Source organism: Bradysia coprophila, unplaced genomic scaffold (assembly GCF_014529535.1).
Source record: "Bradysia coprophila strain Holo2 unplaced genomic scaffold, BU_Bcop_v1 contig_232, whole genome shotgun sequence".
Classification (NCBI taxonomy): domain Eukaryota; kingdom Metazoa; phylum Arthropoda; class Insecta; order Diptera; family Sciaridae; genus Bradysia; species Bradysia coprophila.
The window spans coordinates 13623266-13639303 of NW_023503493.1; the positions used below are offsets into that span (position 1 = coordinate 13623266).

At 37.0% G+C, this 16038-nt stretch overlaps 3 protein-coding genes across 6 annotated transcripts in view; 1 reads left to right on the top strand and 2 right to left on the bottom strand.

Annotated features, from left to right (window-relative positions):
- The window catches only part of LOC119076837 (tachykinins), a 58508-nt gene extending 55114 nt beyond the window's left edge, over positions 1 to 3394 (top strand). The window contains exons 7-9 of one of the 2 annotated variants that reach the window (XM_037183841.1): positions 44 to 141; positions 219 to 444; positions 2515 to 3394. In XM_037183841.1, the coding sequence (XP_037039736.1) occupies positions 44 to 141; positions 219 to 444; positions 2515 to 2534 (344 nt within the window). In that variant the 3' untranslated portion in view covers positions 2535 to 3394. Of the gene's footprint in view, positions 1 to 20; positions 142 to 218; positions 445 to 2514 lie in introns of both variants that reach the window. The other variant, XM_037183840.1, reaches the window with a different exon arrangement.
- Positions 1 to 16038, bottom strand: part of LOC119076869 (odorant receptor Or2-like) — a 200995-nt gene that overhangs the window by 75215 nt on the left and 109742 nt on the right. The window lies entirely within an intron of this gene.
- LOC119076815 (anoctamin-4) lies at positions 7816 to 15898 on the bottom strand. Of its 3 annotated transcripts, XM_037183802.1 has the most exons (17): positions 15666 to 15876; positions 15180 to 15438; positions 15019 to 15099; positions 14587 to 14863; positions 14457 to 14525; positions 12191 to 12262; positions 11729 to 11889; positions 11490 to 11658; positions 11036 to 11429; positions 10518 to 10625; positions 10076 to 10368; positions 9810 to 10013; positions 9509 to 9752; positions 9237 to 9442; positions 8893 to 9174; positions 8697 to 8835; positions 7816 to 8309 (listed from the first exon to the last, which is right to left on the bottom strand). In XM_037183802.1, exons 1-17 carry the CDS (start codon positions 15667 to 15669, stop codon positions 8119 to 8121), a joined length of 3153 nt encoding a protein of 1050 aa, XP_037039697.1. In that variant the 5' UTR covers positions 15670 to 15876; the 3' UTR covers positions 7816 to 8118. The 3 variants fall into 3 exon arrangements, with proteins under 3 accessions (XP_037039697.1, XP_037039699.1, XP_037039698.1); XM_037183804.1 differs by lacking the exon at positions 15019 to 15099 and having other exon boundaries at positions 7911 to 8309; positions 15666 to 15898; XM_037183803.1 differs by lacking the exon at positions 12191 to 12262 and having other exon boundaries at positions 7911 to 8309; positions 15666 to 15877.

Genomic DNA, 16038 nt, shown 5'->3' on the forward strand with positions numbered 1-16038 from the left:
TTTTCCAAATTCAAAATTTTTTACGGAAATGAAATGATTGCAGGAATGCGCAACAAAAAAGATGTGTCTGATATGATGAGCGAAGAGAAACGGGCACCAAATGCTGGGTTTTTCGGAATGCGAGGAAAAAAGGCACCAATGGTAAAAAATCAATCGGCGTACATTACGCCCATTGTTCCCATGAATTTCTTTTTTTTTTATCATTTTCGTTTCAATAGTCAACCGGATTTTTCGGCACAAGAGGCAAAAAGGGTCCATTTGAATTCCGCGGTAAGTTTGTTGGTGTTCGCGGTAAAAAGATACCAGACGGATCGCCGCTCAGACGATTGGCCATGGAATTGAGCGAACTTCATCCGGAATTGGAATCAGCAGCTTTAATGGGTTCGGAATCGAATAAACGTGCACCGAGTGGTTTTCAAGGACTAAGAGGCAAAAAATGGACAGGTAATTTCACCAAAACCATTTAAACACGAACGTTCAACACAACCCACATCCGCTATTTCTTCTGTTGTTTTTTTTAACGTTCTACCTGTTGCAATATATGCGATTATTGCTGAAAGAATCTATCAAAGTAAAGTCCATTAAAGTGTAACATTTCATTCAAGTTTTTCGTATATATATTGCATATATGAGGCTTGGCTATCGTAGAGGTCGTAAACGCTGAATAATGGAGTGTTAAAAAGTAATCACAGCAGCACTTTTAGCTCACATTCCCTCACATTTCTACTTTATACATTTTCATGATGGCCATTAAGGTGTTAAAAGTCTGGTTTCGTCAAAATTAATAAAGACACAACGTAAAAACAACGGCCATTGAAGGCGATTAAATGTGATGTTGCATTGATGTAAATTATTGTTTTAATCCTGTTGACAAAATAATAACAAATCTCTCATAACACTTCGCTACGTTTAAGTAGACTAATTGGATGGTTTTAATATACTTTGTTCGTCCGCATTTCATAGATCTAATAAAATGGGGAAGTTGGTTTTTTTGTACGATGGATATTATATGGTGTTTATAGCTACAGGAGTAGGTTCGGGTCGCTCGTTTAGTGTAAATGAGATTTTGGGATTTTATTCGTCATTACGTCTTGTTTTCAACGTTTTACAATGCAATTTTATGAATGAGTTTTCACAATGTTTAACGAGAGAGAAAAATCAGATGCCGAATTCAAAGAAACCATTTATCAATCGAGTCAATATGCGAGGACTACTATCGAATATTCGCTTATGAAATGGACAATTATAATTATCTGTCCAAATTCGTTTGAGCTATACGCATTCGAATATAGAAGAAAGAATAAGAAGAAGAAGACCGCTGCAAGTGTGATGTTCTATCGCAACAGTCACCATTACGTAGTCCCTTTACGAATGATACGAATATTTGAGTGTCAGAACTGGAAAGTAGGACCAAGCACCTAACAAATACTGACAAGAACTTTCAATATCAATTTTGAATAATACCCCGAGAGCACACATACGCTCCCTCAAAAGGCTGACATCTAATATTGTCACACTACTTATACTTACTGACATAACAGCCTTTCTAGCCCAAGTGAGTTTTGACTGACTCCACAAGCGACCTCCAATCCATGATCCCCAATTCAACCTCTAATAATTTAGAATGCTGTACCATCCTCGACCACATAATCTTGCCATCTCATCGATCTATTTCCTTCAATATGTCTTCTCGAGAAATAAAGCTTGGCTTCTTGGCTACACGATGGTAGCTCTAGCGTAAGGCTCAGCTGTTGTGTATGCAAATTCAAATTGGTGTTAAATTGGAATCAAATAAAAAAAGTCGGTCGAACGTCCGAAGTAGTCGTCAAATTTTCACTAATAGAATTGAGGACAAATAAACGATTTTTGGACTAATTCGCATTCCATTTATGTCTGACGTTTAAAACGTCACTTTGATATATGTAATAGCTGATTTTTGCTCCCAACATATCGTCTCGTGACAGACCGGCGTAGACTTTTAAACAATGAAAATTTCATTGTGTTTTTTGGAGATACGACAGTTTGTCATGAGATATGTTTTGCAAGCTTCTGCACCGAAAACCGTGTTGTTCAATCAAGCACTTTTTTTTGGCGCCATCACCATGTAAAATATTGTAAGCATCTCGAATGAAAACTAAAATTAAAGTTATCGCCACGCAACCAACTTCACTCGGAAACGTGAGAGCTATGTCCTAGTTATGTAATAGTATATTTCGTACCTAGGGCTAAATGTCTTATTTAGCGTGTGAGAGGTTTCCAGACAGAGCCGAAGGCGAGGTCTGGAATCGAATGCGCTAAAAAAGACTTTTTGTCCGTGGTACAAATAATATTTTTCATATTAGACGGAGGAAAAGTGCGCACTTTTCGGATCCTAGGTATGAAAATGTATATTTCGGGTATTATCGGGTACATGTAATAAAATATGCTAAACTATGCATGTGGGGTCTCGGTCTATAACCAATTCGAAGTTTTGGTAAATAATTCCACGCGAATAACAAAAACATTTTATTCCAGATTCATCGAACGAAGAATAAGATCGATCGAGCAATAAAACGTCACAAAAAGTTTTATGGCAACAAACATTTCAGCAATAAAACTTTGAAATTCAATATTTAAAAAAGAAACGACGGCGAGAATACCATAAATACCATTACCATTTACCCATAATAATGAATTAAAGATACCAAAAAAATCTAGTTGTTTACCAATACTAAATGAAATTATCTAAAAGTAAAAAGTTGATTTGAAATTGAAATTTAAACAAATTCTATCTAGTTGTATTAGGTTCGAAGGAGATGAAGTAAGCTTAAAGGGAAACCGATTCTTGTAAAAAAAAGAGAAGAAACAGAAAGAATGTTAGTTGTGGAATAGAAATCTCTCAATTTCCATGTTTTGTATAAAAATTTAAAATAAAATCTGAGTTCCATGACGAACAAAAAAAGGGAAACAAATTCATGCGTTATATTTATGGCTGGAAGATATAACCATATTTTTGTGACTTTTTTTAAAAAAAAAGCAAAAACACTATAGGCAAATAGTTTTTTGGATTGAAATGATAAAAAATATATTTTTGTTGATGAGATATTTACTCTTTGTATACAAGCCCAGTTAAATTTTCATTTAAAGAAAAGCTTAAAAGAGAAGCTAAAATATAAAACAAAGAAAACATTTAATTTTACTGTGAACAATTATAATAAAATTAAAGAAAAAAGAAATTGTAATTGTAAAATATTTTTCTGAAAGTTATAAAACCAACATAGATGTACATGGATCATATCATGCAAATAATTAATAATAATAAAAACAATGAAAAATTGAAAATTCCAAAGTCTATCATGCAAGTAACATACATATCAGGATTTAAAAATAAAGCAAACCAAACTCGTGCAAATAATGAGTCAGTTTTTAATTTTAGACGAACGGTTTGGTTCGTTGACCGGTATGCTGCGAAGAAAATGCCAACCATACACATCATAGAAAAGAGAGAAATTATTAGAAATTCCATTAAGTCTGGTGTCAGAGTACACCTATCCCTTATTTTTATAAAAGAGTAGTGGACGCCCCACACTTTGGTCGGAATTATCCCAAAATATTGGGACGCGCCAATAAATAATTGCTCACTTCCTGCACGGCAGAGTAAAATAAATCAGGCAGGAGCGATTCATTTTTGAAACGTCAAATAAGGACCTGATACACTGAATGAAAATGAACTCAAATGAAAGCTACTAGATAATTCAGGTCCCTAGTCAAATCAAGCGCTACTGCCTGGTTTACTTTACTCTGCCGTGCTTCCTGTCATCGATGCTAAATTTACCAACTGTCAGTTAAAGTTATCCGATCAAAAAAGTAGTGTCGGAGCAACAATAAATTGAACGATCGATAAATTTTATCGAATTTTACAATAGAGTTATCAGCTCCGTTAAATACTGACGGGATTCGGATCTGCGCATCTACAACGTAGACAGGCAAAAAAAGAAATCACGAGTCAATTAACGCATGAAAGTCAACAAATTTTCGTTACGTTCATCCTAACTTTTCCTCTTGGTATGCCAGGTTTCAAGGATTTCCTCGTTACGTTAGATGCATCGAATAGGGAATGTAATACTTTACCGGTATTCGGTATTTAGAAACCATACTTGGAAACTGTGTATTGGATTCTCAAATATGTATTGACAATATACAGTATTGTCGCAATACCATTGTTTAAAGAGTGAACTCATAACTTTTGAGCTTTCCTTCGACTATCAACTTAGAATCAAAAGTCAAAATCCTTACACAATATCTCTGATACTGAAGTTAAGCCCAACCTAAAAATATCTGAGTCTGACCTGACCTTGCATAAATTTCCCTAAAATCTGAAAATCAGCCAATATCCACACATATCCATAGAACAACTCGATTATGGGAAGTTAAGCCCGTAGTATCTGGTCATTCCATGCCATACTGTTAACAGGCAAATGAGGTCATTAGATGTAAAGAAATAAAGTGAAGCCTTACATCCGTTAGACTAACTGCTGTAAGGAGCTTTTTTAAATTTCGTAGTCTGGGTGAACTTTCCGAAGAATCAAGAAATCAACAGACAAAGAAACAATATTCGAATTTAAACTTACCTCTGAATACAGTCTAAGTTGGAAAATTGTGTCAGAAACTTAGAGCCAAGTAAAAGACTGAACCGTTTCACATCTGAACGTCCACGAGTCAGCTTCAGAATTGAGTAGTTTTCACAGTTCACCTCACCTTCAAGTTTGTTGTCATAAATTGAACAATATCGTTTGAATTTGGTTTCAGGATCCATTTGAAGAATGTGGTGACACTTCTACCGTTTGCACTTGGGACTCTGTGAATTCTGCACCAAGTGAAGGGCGATTCATTTGTAGTTTTAGCGTGAAACGTATACGTAAAAGAGGGCTATTGTATCTGTTAACCGCTGGGATGGTTTTTCTTTGATGAATCGGATGACTTTTTAAAAATCTTTGGCCAAGACTTCGTTTAATTTTTGTTTATTTTTTCGTTTAAAAATTAAAAGAACCAACAAACAATTTGCACAATTTAATCAATAAAAAGTTACGTATCATAAAGAGTGGTAAGACAGATATGACAAGATTTCGTCGAGATTTTAACACCAATATTTCGGAAGATATTTTCCTTTAGAATTTTCTTTAGCCATTTTCAACATTTCATCATAATTTTTTCGTTTCATTTTTAACATGTTCAACATGGCATAATATCACTGTTAAATGTTTGAACATTTTGTTTTTAGTTTAGTATTCTTTAACAATCACATCGAGATGAATAAAAGAGTTTTTAAAAGGTACAGTCAATCGTTGAAGCCCAAAAACCTAGAGGTGTGCGCCGGTCACCTTTCCTTTGATCGGCGTAACCGTCGGCGTTTGTACTAAATAACTACCTAGAGCAATGAGCTCTTCGGAGGAAATTAGGTAATAGACCAAAGAATCAGATTCCTCAGTTTAAATAAGTCGGCGTGAAGAAAATTTGAGCGCTATAGCAATTACGCCGACAATTTTTAAGCGTAAAAAGTCAAAAAATTGTCGGCGTAATCTTTATATCCCTTAAATTTTCTTCACGCCGACTTATTTAAACTGAGGAATCTGATTCTTTGGTCTATTACCTAATTTCCTCCGAAGAGCTCATTGCTCTAGGTAGTTATTTAGTACAAACGCCGACGGTTACGCCGATCAAAGGAAAAGTGACCGGCGCACACCTCTACAAAAACCTTCTTCTTCACATCTTATTTCCTAAGTTCACCAAATTCACCTCATCATTGGGTTTGGTTTAACCAGGTTAATATAAGTGATGATCACATACCAAGTTAATCTATTAAGTCAGGTCAAAATAAGGTTCGGTAAGAAATGATAAATATTGAAGACGTTTCGCTCGGCTGCACAGAAGATTATGGTAAAAAAAGGTTCATAAGATTCAGATCAGCCTTTTAAGGAATCAACGAATAGATTCAAAATGGACGAACGAAGGTCGTGCTTTTCAACTTTAAGCGATGCTGTTTCGTGATGTTATATATTTCGAAAAGATATTCGATGTTCTCTTATTTCACTATGAGTATTTAAGTTCTTAGTGGCACTATATGGTAAGCTTAAAAATTAATCAGTTAATAATTGTAACTCCGTTATAGTAAATTACATCGGATGCTGCGAAAGTAAATAAAAGCAAATTCACACCTCTGCTTTCTAAGCAACAAGCTTCGGTAAATGTATTTTCGAAAAGTATACATTTTTTATAACGAAGCAAATTGCTCAACCGCACGAGTTGACGGGAATCTCGCGACAGTGTGATTCAAAATGATACACGAAATGACACATTTTGTATAAGGCTAATGTCAATTTGTGAGTCATTGTAAATCTTTAATGAGTATGCGAGTAACAAAAAGTTGTTTCCGAATTAATAAATTACTTTCACAGCATTCAATGCATTCTGGTTTTATTGCCCAATGCGAGAGTTGATTGTCACGTTAAGTTCACCGAAAATGTTCTTCATATCACAGTGCCGACAATTGCGGCTAGTCAGATTTCGGCTCCCTGGATTTTTGTTAAGAAGTCAGGGAACACGTAAATAAAAGATAGAATTCTAGATTTTAGATTCTAGACTCCTTAACAGCAATCGAGGGAGCCGAAATTCAGCGAGCCGCAATTATCTTCAGTGTGATATAATGGATCATTTTCGCAGTGGGAAATTGCTATGTAATGGCCAACTTTCGCATGGGGCTGGTAATAAAAATATATAAATTAGGGCCGTGCACAAATGACGTTCCGCTGTTGTGTTAAATATTACTACACTTTCTTAATTCTTTAGTCATTGACTCAAACTTGTCACACTTCCCCTATAATGGCGTGACGTCATTTGTGTGTAAGACCCTAGCAAAACGATTTTCCTTTAAAAATATATAAATTTCCTTTGTCAGCATTTTCATAACATTACTATATACTATTGGCGGCTGTACGCAATTACAATAGGTCGTCCTGGTTCCTTACAGAAATTAGAATCGACGATAGAATTTCGCTACTATGTAATTACTTAAAATACACACACTGCCTACCTTAGAGAAAAAAAAATCTAGAAAATCAGGACAATCGAGAAAATTCCCGTAATTCGAGAAAGTGAGGACAATTCAGGAAAATAGAGGAAAAAGAAAACCAAAAAAATCAATTTTGGAAAATCCAGATAATTTGAATGTTTTTCTCTTTTCTTGAATTTGAGAAAATTCACGAAAATTCACAAAAAATAAAGGAAAATCCAAGAAAAGCAAGAAAAAATTTTCACAAAAAGATATGCAGCGGGTGACGTAATTTTCATCAGGCTCGAACCCAGCCTAAAGTAAACTAGAATTTCTTGACGCACTGGAACGGATAGAGAAGCATCAGCAGTAGTAATAACGGAGAGACTCTGTCTAAAAAAAAATCTGCCAAATTATTTTAAATTTAGCTTCAGAACATTGTTCCGGAAAGGATACATCCACGACCTATTGTAATTGTAGATAGCAACCAACCTCTTTCTGCAGATGGCTTCCATAAGTCCAAAATAGATAATTTGATAAAATATAGTGTAGACATCTAAAGCTAACGTTTGCATTATATACGCCTATTTTGTGCTAAGCAGATTCACAACTCATAATTTTCTTCATTTTGGCAATAAACAAATAGTGTTAACAAGGATAACGAAACTAAATCTGTAGAAGTTTTACAATCGCTAAACCGAACTGGTGTGCATACGTTATTTTGCACCAGCTGGTCACATACAATTCCAAATGGGACCATTTGGTGCAAAATAACGTATGCACACCAGTTCGGTTTAGCGATTGTAGTTTTAAGTACATTAGACTCGCAACATGAAATTTCAATGAAGCAATCGTCCAATCAATCAACAATTACGTCATCGACCAATCCCCTTCATCAAAATGATTTATCGTAAAATCTAATCGAAAATCTCACTCCCCATAAGCATATAATAATAGGATTTCACAACACAACGGCAAAAGTTAAACAACTTTTCATGAAATATCAAATGGCAAAAAAAACTTAAATGTTCGATAAATGAGTACACGGTAAATAGGAAGCAATTAAACTTTTCACGTCGAAAACTTAAATTTTAAACGGGCGTCGAACTACTCGTAGGAGATTCATTTTTACCTGAAGATTCATTGGTTTCTCCACGCATAGGCAATTCCGGGTCGGCTGGTGATAAGTCGTTCGTATGTATTAAATGCTCTAATTTGGTGAGGTTTGCCGTAGCCGAGACCGGTTCATTGATGGTCATATGACTGGATCCGTTGGTTAGTTCTGAAAAATTTTTCGGTTCTGTTAGATAAGTCAAGCGATTGCTGGAACCATTCAAAACGTTGGAATGATTGTAAAGAAGGGGTGCTTATAATAAGGCGTTTCTTCACAGTACCAGACGAAAAATGGGACAAATAACTTTTTTAATATGAATCGGTGTTGCATAAGGGTTAGAGGGATCACTAGGCACTGTGGACTAAATGAGCATTTGGCGAAAATTAGAATCTCAAACGATCCGAAATGTACTGACTTAAGAAAGGAAACTATGCGGAACAGGTCGTGAAGTCAAGTTACGCATTAGATGTTGGGACGGGGAGTTACGTAATTAACGGAAATGGAAACACTCATACTGAAGATCCTGACTTCAACCAATTCACAATGTCTACTCACCTGACTTCACCTTCATAGACTCTTGGTGGATAATAATCTCATTTGTAATGTAAGCCTCTCGTCTAATTTTGTCTCTCAGCGTTGCAGGTATGTCAGGTATGCACCACCGGACGAAAATCATTACCATCGCAACGAAGTTCTACGAATTGAAAAATGAGTCATTTCACGCCCGCAAACCGCCATGTCAGGCAATTACCTCAAATACGACAATGAAACAAACTCGCGACGCCATTACCGTCCAATAAAATAATGTTCGTTCGTACGGATGGGCCGAGTCTGGCGGTTCTCTGTAGTCGGGATATCGACAGAATTCGAGTGTGTAATTAGAGTTGTTCGGTGCGCTGCCCAATTGAAAATCGGTGGTGCGGAAATAGGATAGCGAGTGGTTCAAATATCCATCTAAGGTACCGTCTTCGGAAACTTGAAAACGATAGACCAAGCGTGGTATGACGTCGGATGTAAACGCAATGATAAATCCCTGCGGACCAGATGTCGCTGTTTTAGTCGCCGTGTTGGAAGTTATGGGTTTACAGTACTTACGTTAGTAATGACACTTAGTTTACCGATGCTGTCCAATATTCTGTACCACACTCCAATGTTTCGTACGCGTTGCGTCACTGGCCGTCGGTAGAATGTCAACAGCTTTTGGGCGTCCAATCTCATTTCCAGGATATTATTGAGCAATGCAAAAAATGGTGCGAGCGGAAACGCAGCCACAAATATGGTGACAAATCCGTACTGCAGCACTGAGGAAACGAAATTTGTCATTACACAAAAACCTCATCCCGAACCCTATGGTCATCTGATTTTACCCATTTCCAGGTATTCCGAAAACAAACCGCGCGGACCCCATTCAATCAATTTCAGATCTCTTAACCATCGTTGGTTGTCTTTTCGGGTCGACTGAGATTTGTTCTTTTTCCACACCTTCATCGAATTCAGCCATTTGTAGAACTTTGGCAGTAACATTTCGAGGACCGTGTTCATTGACTGCTTGCCAACCATAATAATCGCAAGCTGAATGCACAGTTCCATGAGACAACCACCCAGACCACACTACGACGCAAGAAGCCATAAATAAATGAACTCCAAAGAATATCGAAAATCAGTTACCTCCTCCTGTCTTGCATTGAAGAACCGCTTATAGTTGCCTGGGTAGCCAATAAATTTCCCTTTGAAGAACGCAATGTAAAAGATGGAAGCGTAGTAGTTGACGAATTGCAATAAATAAATTTTGAGCGTCAAAGAATCGTCAAATTCCGTTTGCGTTCTGAGCAGCTCGAATTCCGTTAGATATTCAGCCAGACCAGTGTAAATCTGACGATCGAACGAAAAGAGTTGGAATCGTACAAACTCGCAAAATTCAGAATTCAACTCACCCAATTAAAGACGACAATTAAGCATAAATTGATGCTAGCCGCTGTCGCCGTGGTAAAGAAAATGACGCCAGAATTGGTGATGTTATCCTTTCCGAAACTAGTCAGCACAACTAGCATTGACATTCTGTACAGAACGACGCCCAAAACAGCAGCAACGGCCAACGCAACCAATAGTATGACAATGGTGAAACTGAAAACAGTTGCCGGCAATTTCATTCGCCAGAATGGTGGCTGTGGTTCTTTGGAATTTGTCACGAAGTCGATTCGCATTTGCTTTACATTTTGAAGACGAGCTGAAATAAGACAGGCGAAACGAGACTTCGAATCATTCATCTTTCCGGGAGATTCACCGTGGAAGCGCAGCGAAGTTCTCGAATGGGCTTTGAATGCGACATAGTCTTCAAATCTTCAACCGAGAATCTCGCAGTGCACCGACGTATACCTAAATATTGGGGACGCGGGTGCTCCTCATGTACATCAAAACCAGTCAAATCCCAACGATGAGTAATTTCGGCAGAATATCGTTTCCACAGTTCCAGGAACAGTGTTGCTAGAATGTCACAATCCAAATTATTTTTTCAAAATTGATTCAGAATAGGCCGAATTCAGGTCATGCAAAAATTGCTCAAGAATTTAGCTCAATCGTCTTGCAGGGCCGTATGCAATAGATCGAACTTAGTATGATTAGCAGTCAACCGCACTATCTTTCCATTGTACATATCGCCACCACAGCAATAAACATATCAAAGGTTTAATTTCCAGACAGGTCGTTGTGTCAGGTTGAGTCTTAAGTATACCTGTTTCGAGATTTAAATACGCTCACTACTGCAGCATCGATATGTGCTATCGGATAGTCAGTGTCTTTGACTACAAATCACACTCAGGTGGATTCGTCTCAGCAAGGCGATTCAGATAATTTTGCATGGCCTTAATTTGACCTGTTACTATCGACCATCTTACCCCAAAAGGACATAAAAACCGCAAAAACTATCGTTGTCGAATTGTTAAACAAATAAGTCGTTCGAGCATGAAAGCACGCATCTTCCAGCTTCCAATAGTCGCACCAATGATCACACAACGGACACATTTTAATATCTAAAGCACCTGAACAAATGTCTTGGCTCGGTTTATCATCATCCAACGTAAGCCATGAAAACACGAAGCAACAAATTCCGAATATTGACGCCAACATCAACATATACGTGTAGTAACCCAGCCATGCAAAGTACAGACCAATTTTGACGCCAAAATAGTCTTTTACGTAGTCGACGGGTTGGTAACGATACCACTTCGAGATAGCCGCCCATTCGTACGACAGCAAGTTTCGCATGCAGCCTTTGGCGCGTATCTCACCCTGTATAGGATTTCAATCATTAGAAACGACGATTCTGCTATGAACATGAATATGTCCTACATCATGTAACGGATAGGCAGCTATGTAAACTTCATCCGATATCAGTCGATCAATGCCAAACGCATGCGAATCACTCATGTCAATCGAAAATCGAATTCTATCCAAAATGAATTTCACGATTCGCGATCGAATGGCAGCTGTGAAAAATGTTGGGTGATGAACGTCGAACCTGTGTCGTTTCGAAAAGCGGATACAGTAAAAATGATCATTCGGTTTATGCTTAAGAAGTGCATACTCACAAGTATTCTTTGTCTCGGCTATAGACGGCAGTAAAACGATGAGACTTGGGCGGAAAATGTTCTTCGTCGACAATGAATCGTTTCTTCCATTTCGTCCAGGTGCCTTTCACTTGAGTGTAAATGGTTGTGGTTTGATTGGTAACTTTATCGAATCCGGGAATCTGAAAATGCATTCCGGGGCACTGGATTAATTCAATGATCTTCGACTGTGTGTGCCGTTGTTAGATAAAACTCCACAAATTCGGTATTAACAGAAGCTTAGAATATGTGTAACATTGAACGTTTAAATAGAAAATAACTTTTGGCTGCGTTTGCATCTAATACAATATTGTTGCGGACTGACCACTCACCATTCTAGTGGAGATTGAACAAGAAATTGTGATTCTCTTTAATGTTCTCGACTCGGGCGAGTGATCAGCCGTGTTGAACATAATTTCTACAAATAAAAAGTAAACTACTGACCTTGTTGGAAATAAACAGTGCTGCATTGGAAATGGAACTAAATCTTACGTTTTCGTGAACTTTACATAAGGACTGCAAAATAAATGTAATAAAAATTAACGAAATCATAATCAGTGGCCACTAGTGGAAGCAAATTTCTTTCTAGTTATCGAACTTATATGGTGGATTAAGGATTTTAACAGTTAGGAAGGAACCAATTGCATCAATGTGATTTCACTGACGCCAAATTTAAAGTATAATTCTCAATTCGAAGTTGAAAATTACCTAAATTCACTGAAATTTACCTAAATTTATGGAAACTTTGCTGTAATTCGGTAAATTCGGTAAATTTAGGTAAATTCTGTAAATTTTTGGTAGATCTTCAGTAATTTCAGCGGTTTAAATTCCCAAAAATAGGCCATGCCTAGCCTATTTATAAAAAAATCGCGTCAATATTTTTCTTTACATTTCAGACTCCATTCAACACTACAAAAAACCCTCCTTCCGACATTGCGATGTGAATTATGGCTGTTTTTGGGTAATTTCTGTCGTCTTGTAGTGTCTCATTTTTCTATAGTGCCACAATAAATTGGTCTACAGATAGGTTTAGTGGTTTAGTCCCAAATGTCGTTCATTTTCACGATTTTCTAAAATTTTATTGAATTTTCAACTAAAAATTTTTAAAGAAAATTCGTGAAAATCGAGAAAATTAACGAACATTCATGAAAATGTTTTCACGAATATAGGCACTGCATACATTGATCGTGGTAGTTGACAAAACGAATTGGCTGAGTACTTTCGTGTAGATTTTTTAAAATTGAAATGAATTCGCTTCAAATTAATATCAACCAATTTTTATGTTTACTTTACTAATTATCGGAATCGGACACAATGTGAGAATAAAGTTGAGTTAATTTCTAGTTTACACACATCGAATTGTTTTTCTGCTATTTATTGTGCGAAACGTATTCAACAAAACCAGTCCACTTAGTCAACATACAAACAAGACTACGTACAAACGATTTCGTTTTAATTCAAGATTGTTCGATTGATTCTAGCCTGACGAAAATTCGTATTACAAGACATTGGTTCGAGCGAAAAAAGATTATATTTGTCCCTCTCTAACAAACGGGTTCTTATGTGTAATTTCTGCAAATTTTCGTGAAATCGAAAAATTATATTTAACAGCTGGTCAACCCATACAAACAAAACTTGCACGGCAGAGTAAAATAAAACAGGCAGGAGCGGTTCATTTTCGAAAAGTCAAATAAGGACCTAATACTCTGCATGAAAATGAACTGAAATGAACACTGACATTAAATTGAATTAATTTTATTCGCAAGAAATAAGGCTACTAGGCGCACCTAATAAGGCTAATTCAGGTCCCTAATCAAATCAAACGCACCTGCCTGGTTTATTTTTCTCTGCCGTGAAACTGTTCGTTCATACGTTTTTATTAGGTTGACAGCTAAAGCATGTTCATGTCTAAATTTCAATGACTTCGACTGTAGGCCACACACTCAGACAATAATCTGACAATAATATGTGCCACATTAAAGTAGAAAAATGAGACGTCACAAGACGACAGAAATTGTCTCCATAAACGAACTAAATCGTGTTGGAATAAAAATTTTTGAACGGAGGAGTGTGTGAACCATTAGTGACTGAGTACCATTTTGTGGAAGCGGGACGCATTTCAAGGGTAAAATTTTAGGAAATTTTTTAACAGGATGGGCGACAGCGAGCAACAGTTTTGGCCTAAAAGTATGTTGAAGAGAGATTTCAACCTGAAATGAGTGAGTAAATTACTTGATGTAACAGGCAAAAAACTAGACAACGGGATGCCTCATAATGTTCCAGTAAACAATGCAACTCCGATTCAGCGAGCCACATATGAAAAAGCGATATTTGTACCTCGTACCGAGCTAACGCGTCTGTTTGCTATAGAATATCCGCGAAGAATCGACATGAATTACATAAATAAGTGTTTCTTCGATCGATAAACTCAGGGGTCAAGAGAATTAAATTAAAAAAAAAAAACTTCAAAATTCTGCGCACTCTTTTTGCGATAATAAATGCCCGTATTTGGATTGATGACACTATGCAGACTGACTAAAACGTTTTCGTAATTTTGGATGGCAATACTGAGTCACCGTTCTGTATAAGAAGAAAATAATAGATTTGTTGTGTGTACACTGTGAAATGGGTATTGAATTGGCTATGTTTAAGCGTGTGCTATGCTTCCATTAAGCGAAATATTGATCTTAATTTACAAACAACAACTTACCTCCTTCATAGGCATCCGCAATTTTAAAATTTCTGAATATCGTCGCAGAACTTCAAGCGGAGCGTGAATCTAAAATGAAAAATATCCAAACGTCTGAACTCCGATCACCAAAGCCACAACAAAGGTTTACTTTAATAAAATGCAAATCATCTTGGACCACTTCACGTTCAAGGTGCAATCCTTCCACCTCAAGATTATCCTCGAAAGTTAAACGGCGTCGCGTACGCGATTCTTCAGTCTCTTCATTGTCGGCCGGTGACCACACACAAACGAAATCAATCGATCGCAATCCGTCGACAAAAAACAGTGAATTGGATAAGTCTTCGGCGTGTTCGAACGGATTCGGTGCCTTTCGATCCGGTGTGTCGTTGGTGTGTACATTTCTGGGTGAATGAGGTAGGTGGGTGCTGCGAAGTGGATTGGTGGAATCAATTATTTTGAAATCAAATTTGTTCAATTAAACTTGAAACAATAGTCAGAACAAAGCATTCCCTTAGGCTCGATCAAAACGAAAATTATTCAAAGATCAAAAGCTCAAAAAAACCCCGAACACAGAACTCACGTAGCACCATCTTCACCATCAAGATCAAAGTTCTCCAAAATATTCAAGTTGATGACACTTTTCGGTCTATCGTTCAAATTGCTAAACATCCAGTTCACAACCATCGGGTTCATTAAACGAAAAATTCTATTTTTATAAATCGAAAAATCGAATTCACTTACTCATCACAATCCATTTCTTTGGTATAATCCTGGTCGTATAAACTAACGACCGACATTGCGTTCATTTCCAGTGCTGACGGGAAGCTGGTCATATGCCTGTCGTTATTATTGTTGTAGAACAGTCTTTGATTGCACACATCACTTGGCCTCAGTCTAACTAGCCTTTGTGCACTCTCATCGAACAGCTGTCTAATTTCATCGAAATCACCTTCATCACCGCCGTTTATCGCTGAGATTTCCTCTTCCGGCTGTATCAGATCTGAAACAATCGAATTGTACAATGAGACTGATTGGCAAACAAAATATTGTGCAAAATCATCAATCAGCTTCGGTTGTTGGAATTCGGAAAATTTATTTTTAAATTTCAATTTTGCGTGTACACAACATGTTGCGTAAAATTATCTACCAGACACTGTGCGAATCCATAAAAAAGGTTTTTTTTTCATTAAATTAATTGAAGTCCCGGTCTCTATGGTCTTTACTCACCCATTTTTGTTTCGAATTAATTTAATTAAATTCTCTAGCTTCACCCCCGACCAAAACGAAACTTAAATTTTATTTTTGCATCTTTATTAGTTTATCATTGACAGGTCATTTCCCATCCCCCACGATCACGATGCGAACGAACGCAAAAGAAGAGGAAAATGTGCTTTTCCTGACGAGTGACAAGCATTTACTACTGAGAAAATTGTCATATAAGCTACGCGAGTAAACAAACGATGTGTGATATTCGTCTCTGTTGTGCACGTTGGCATTCGTACAACAATGAGAGAGAGACAAAGTGTTTATTTGCATTGAACCTGTTGAATGAAATAAACAACAACAACAATTTTTGACAGTAAACATATGACTGGTGTTG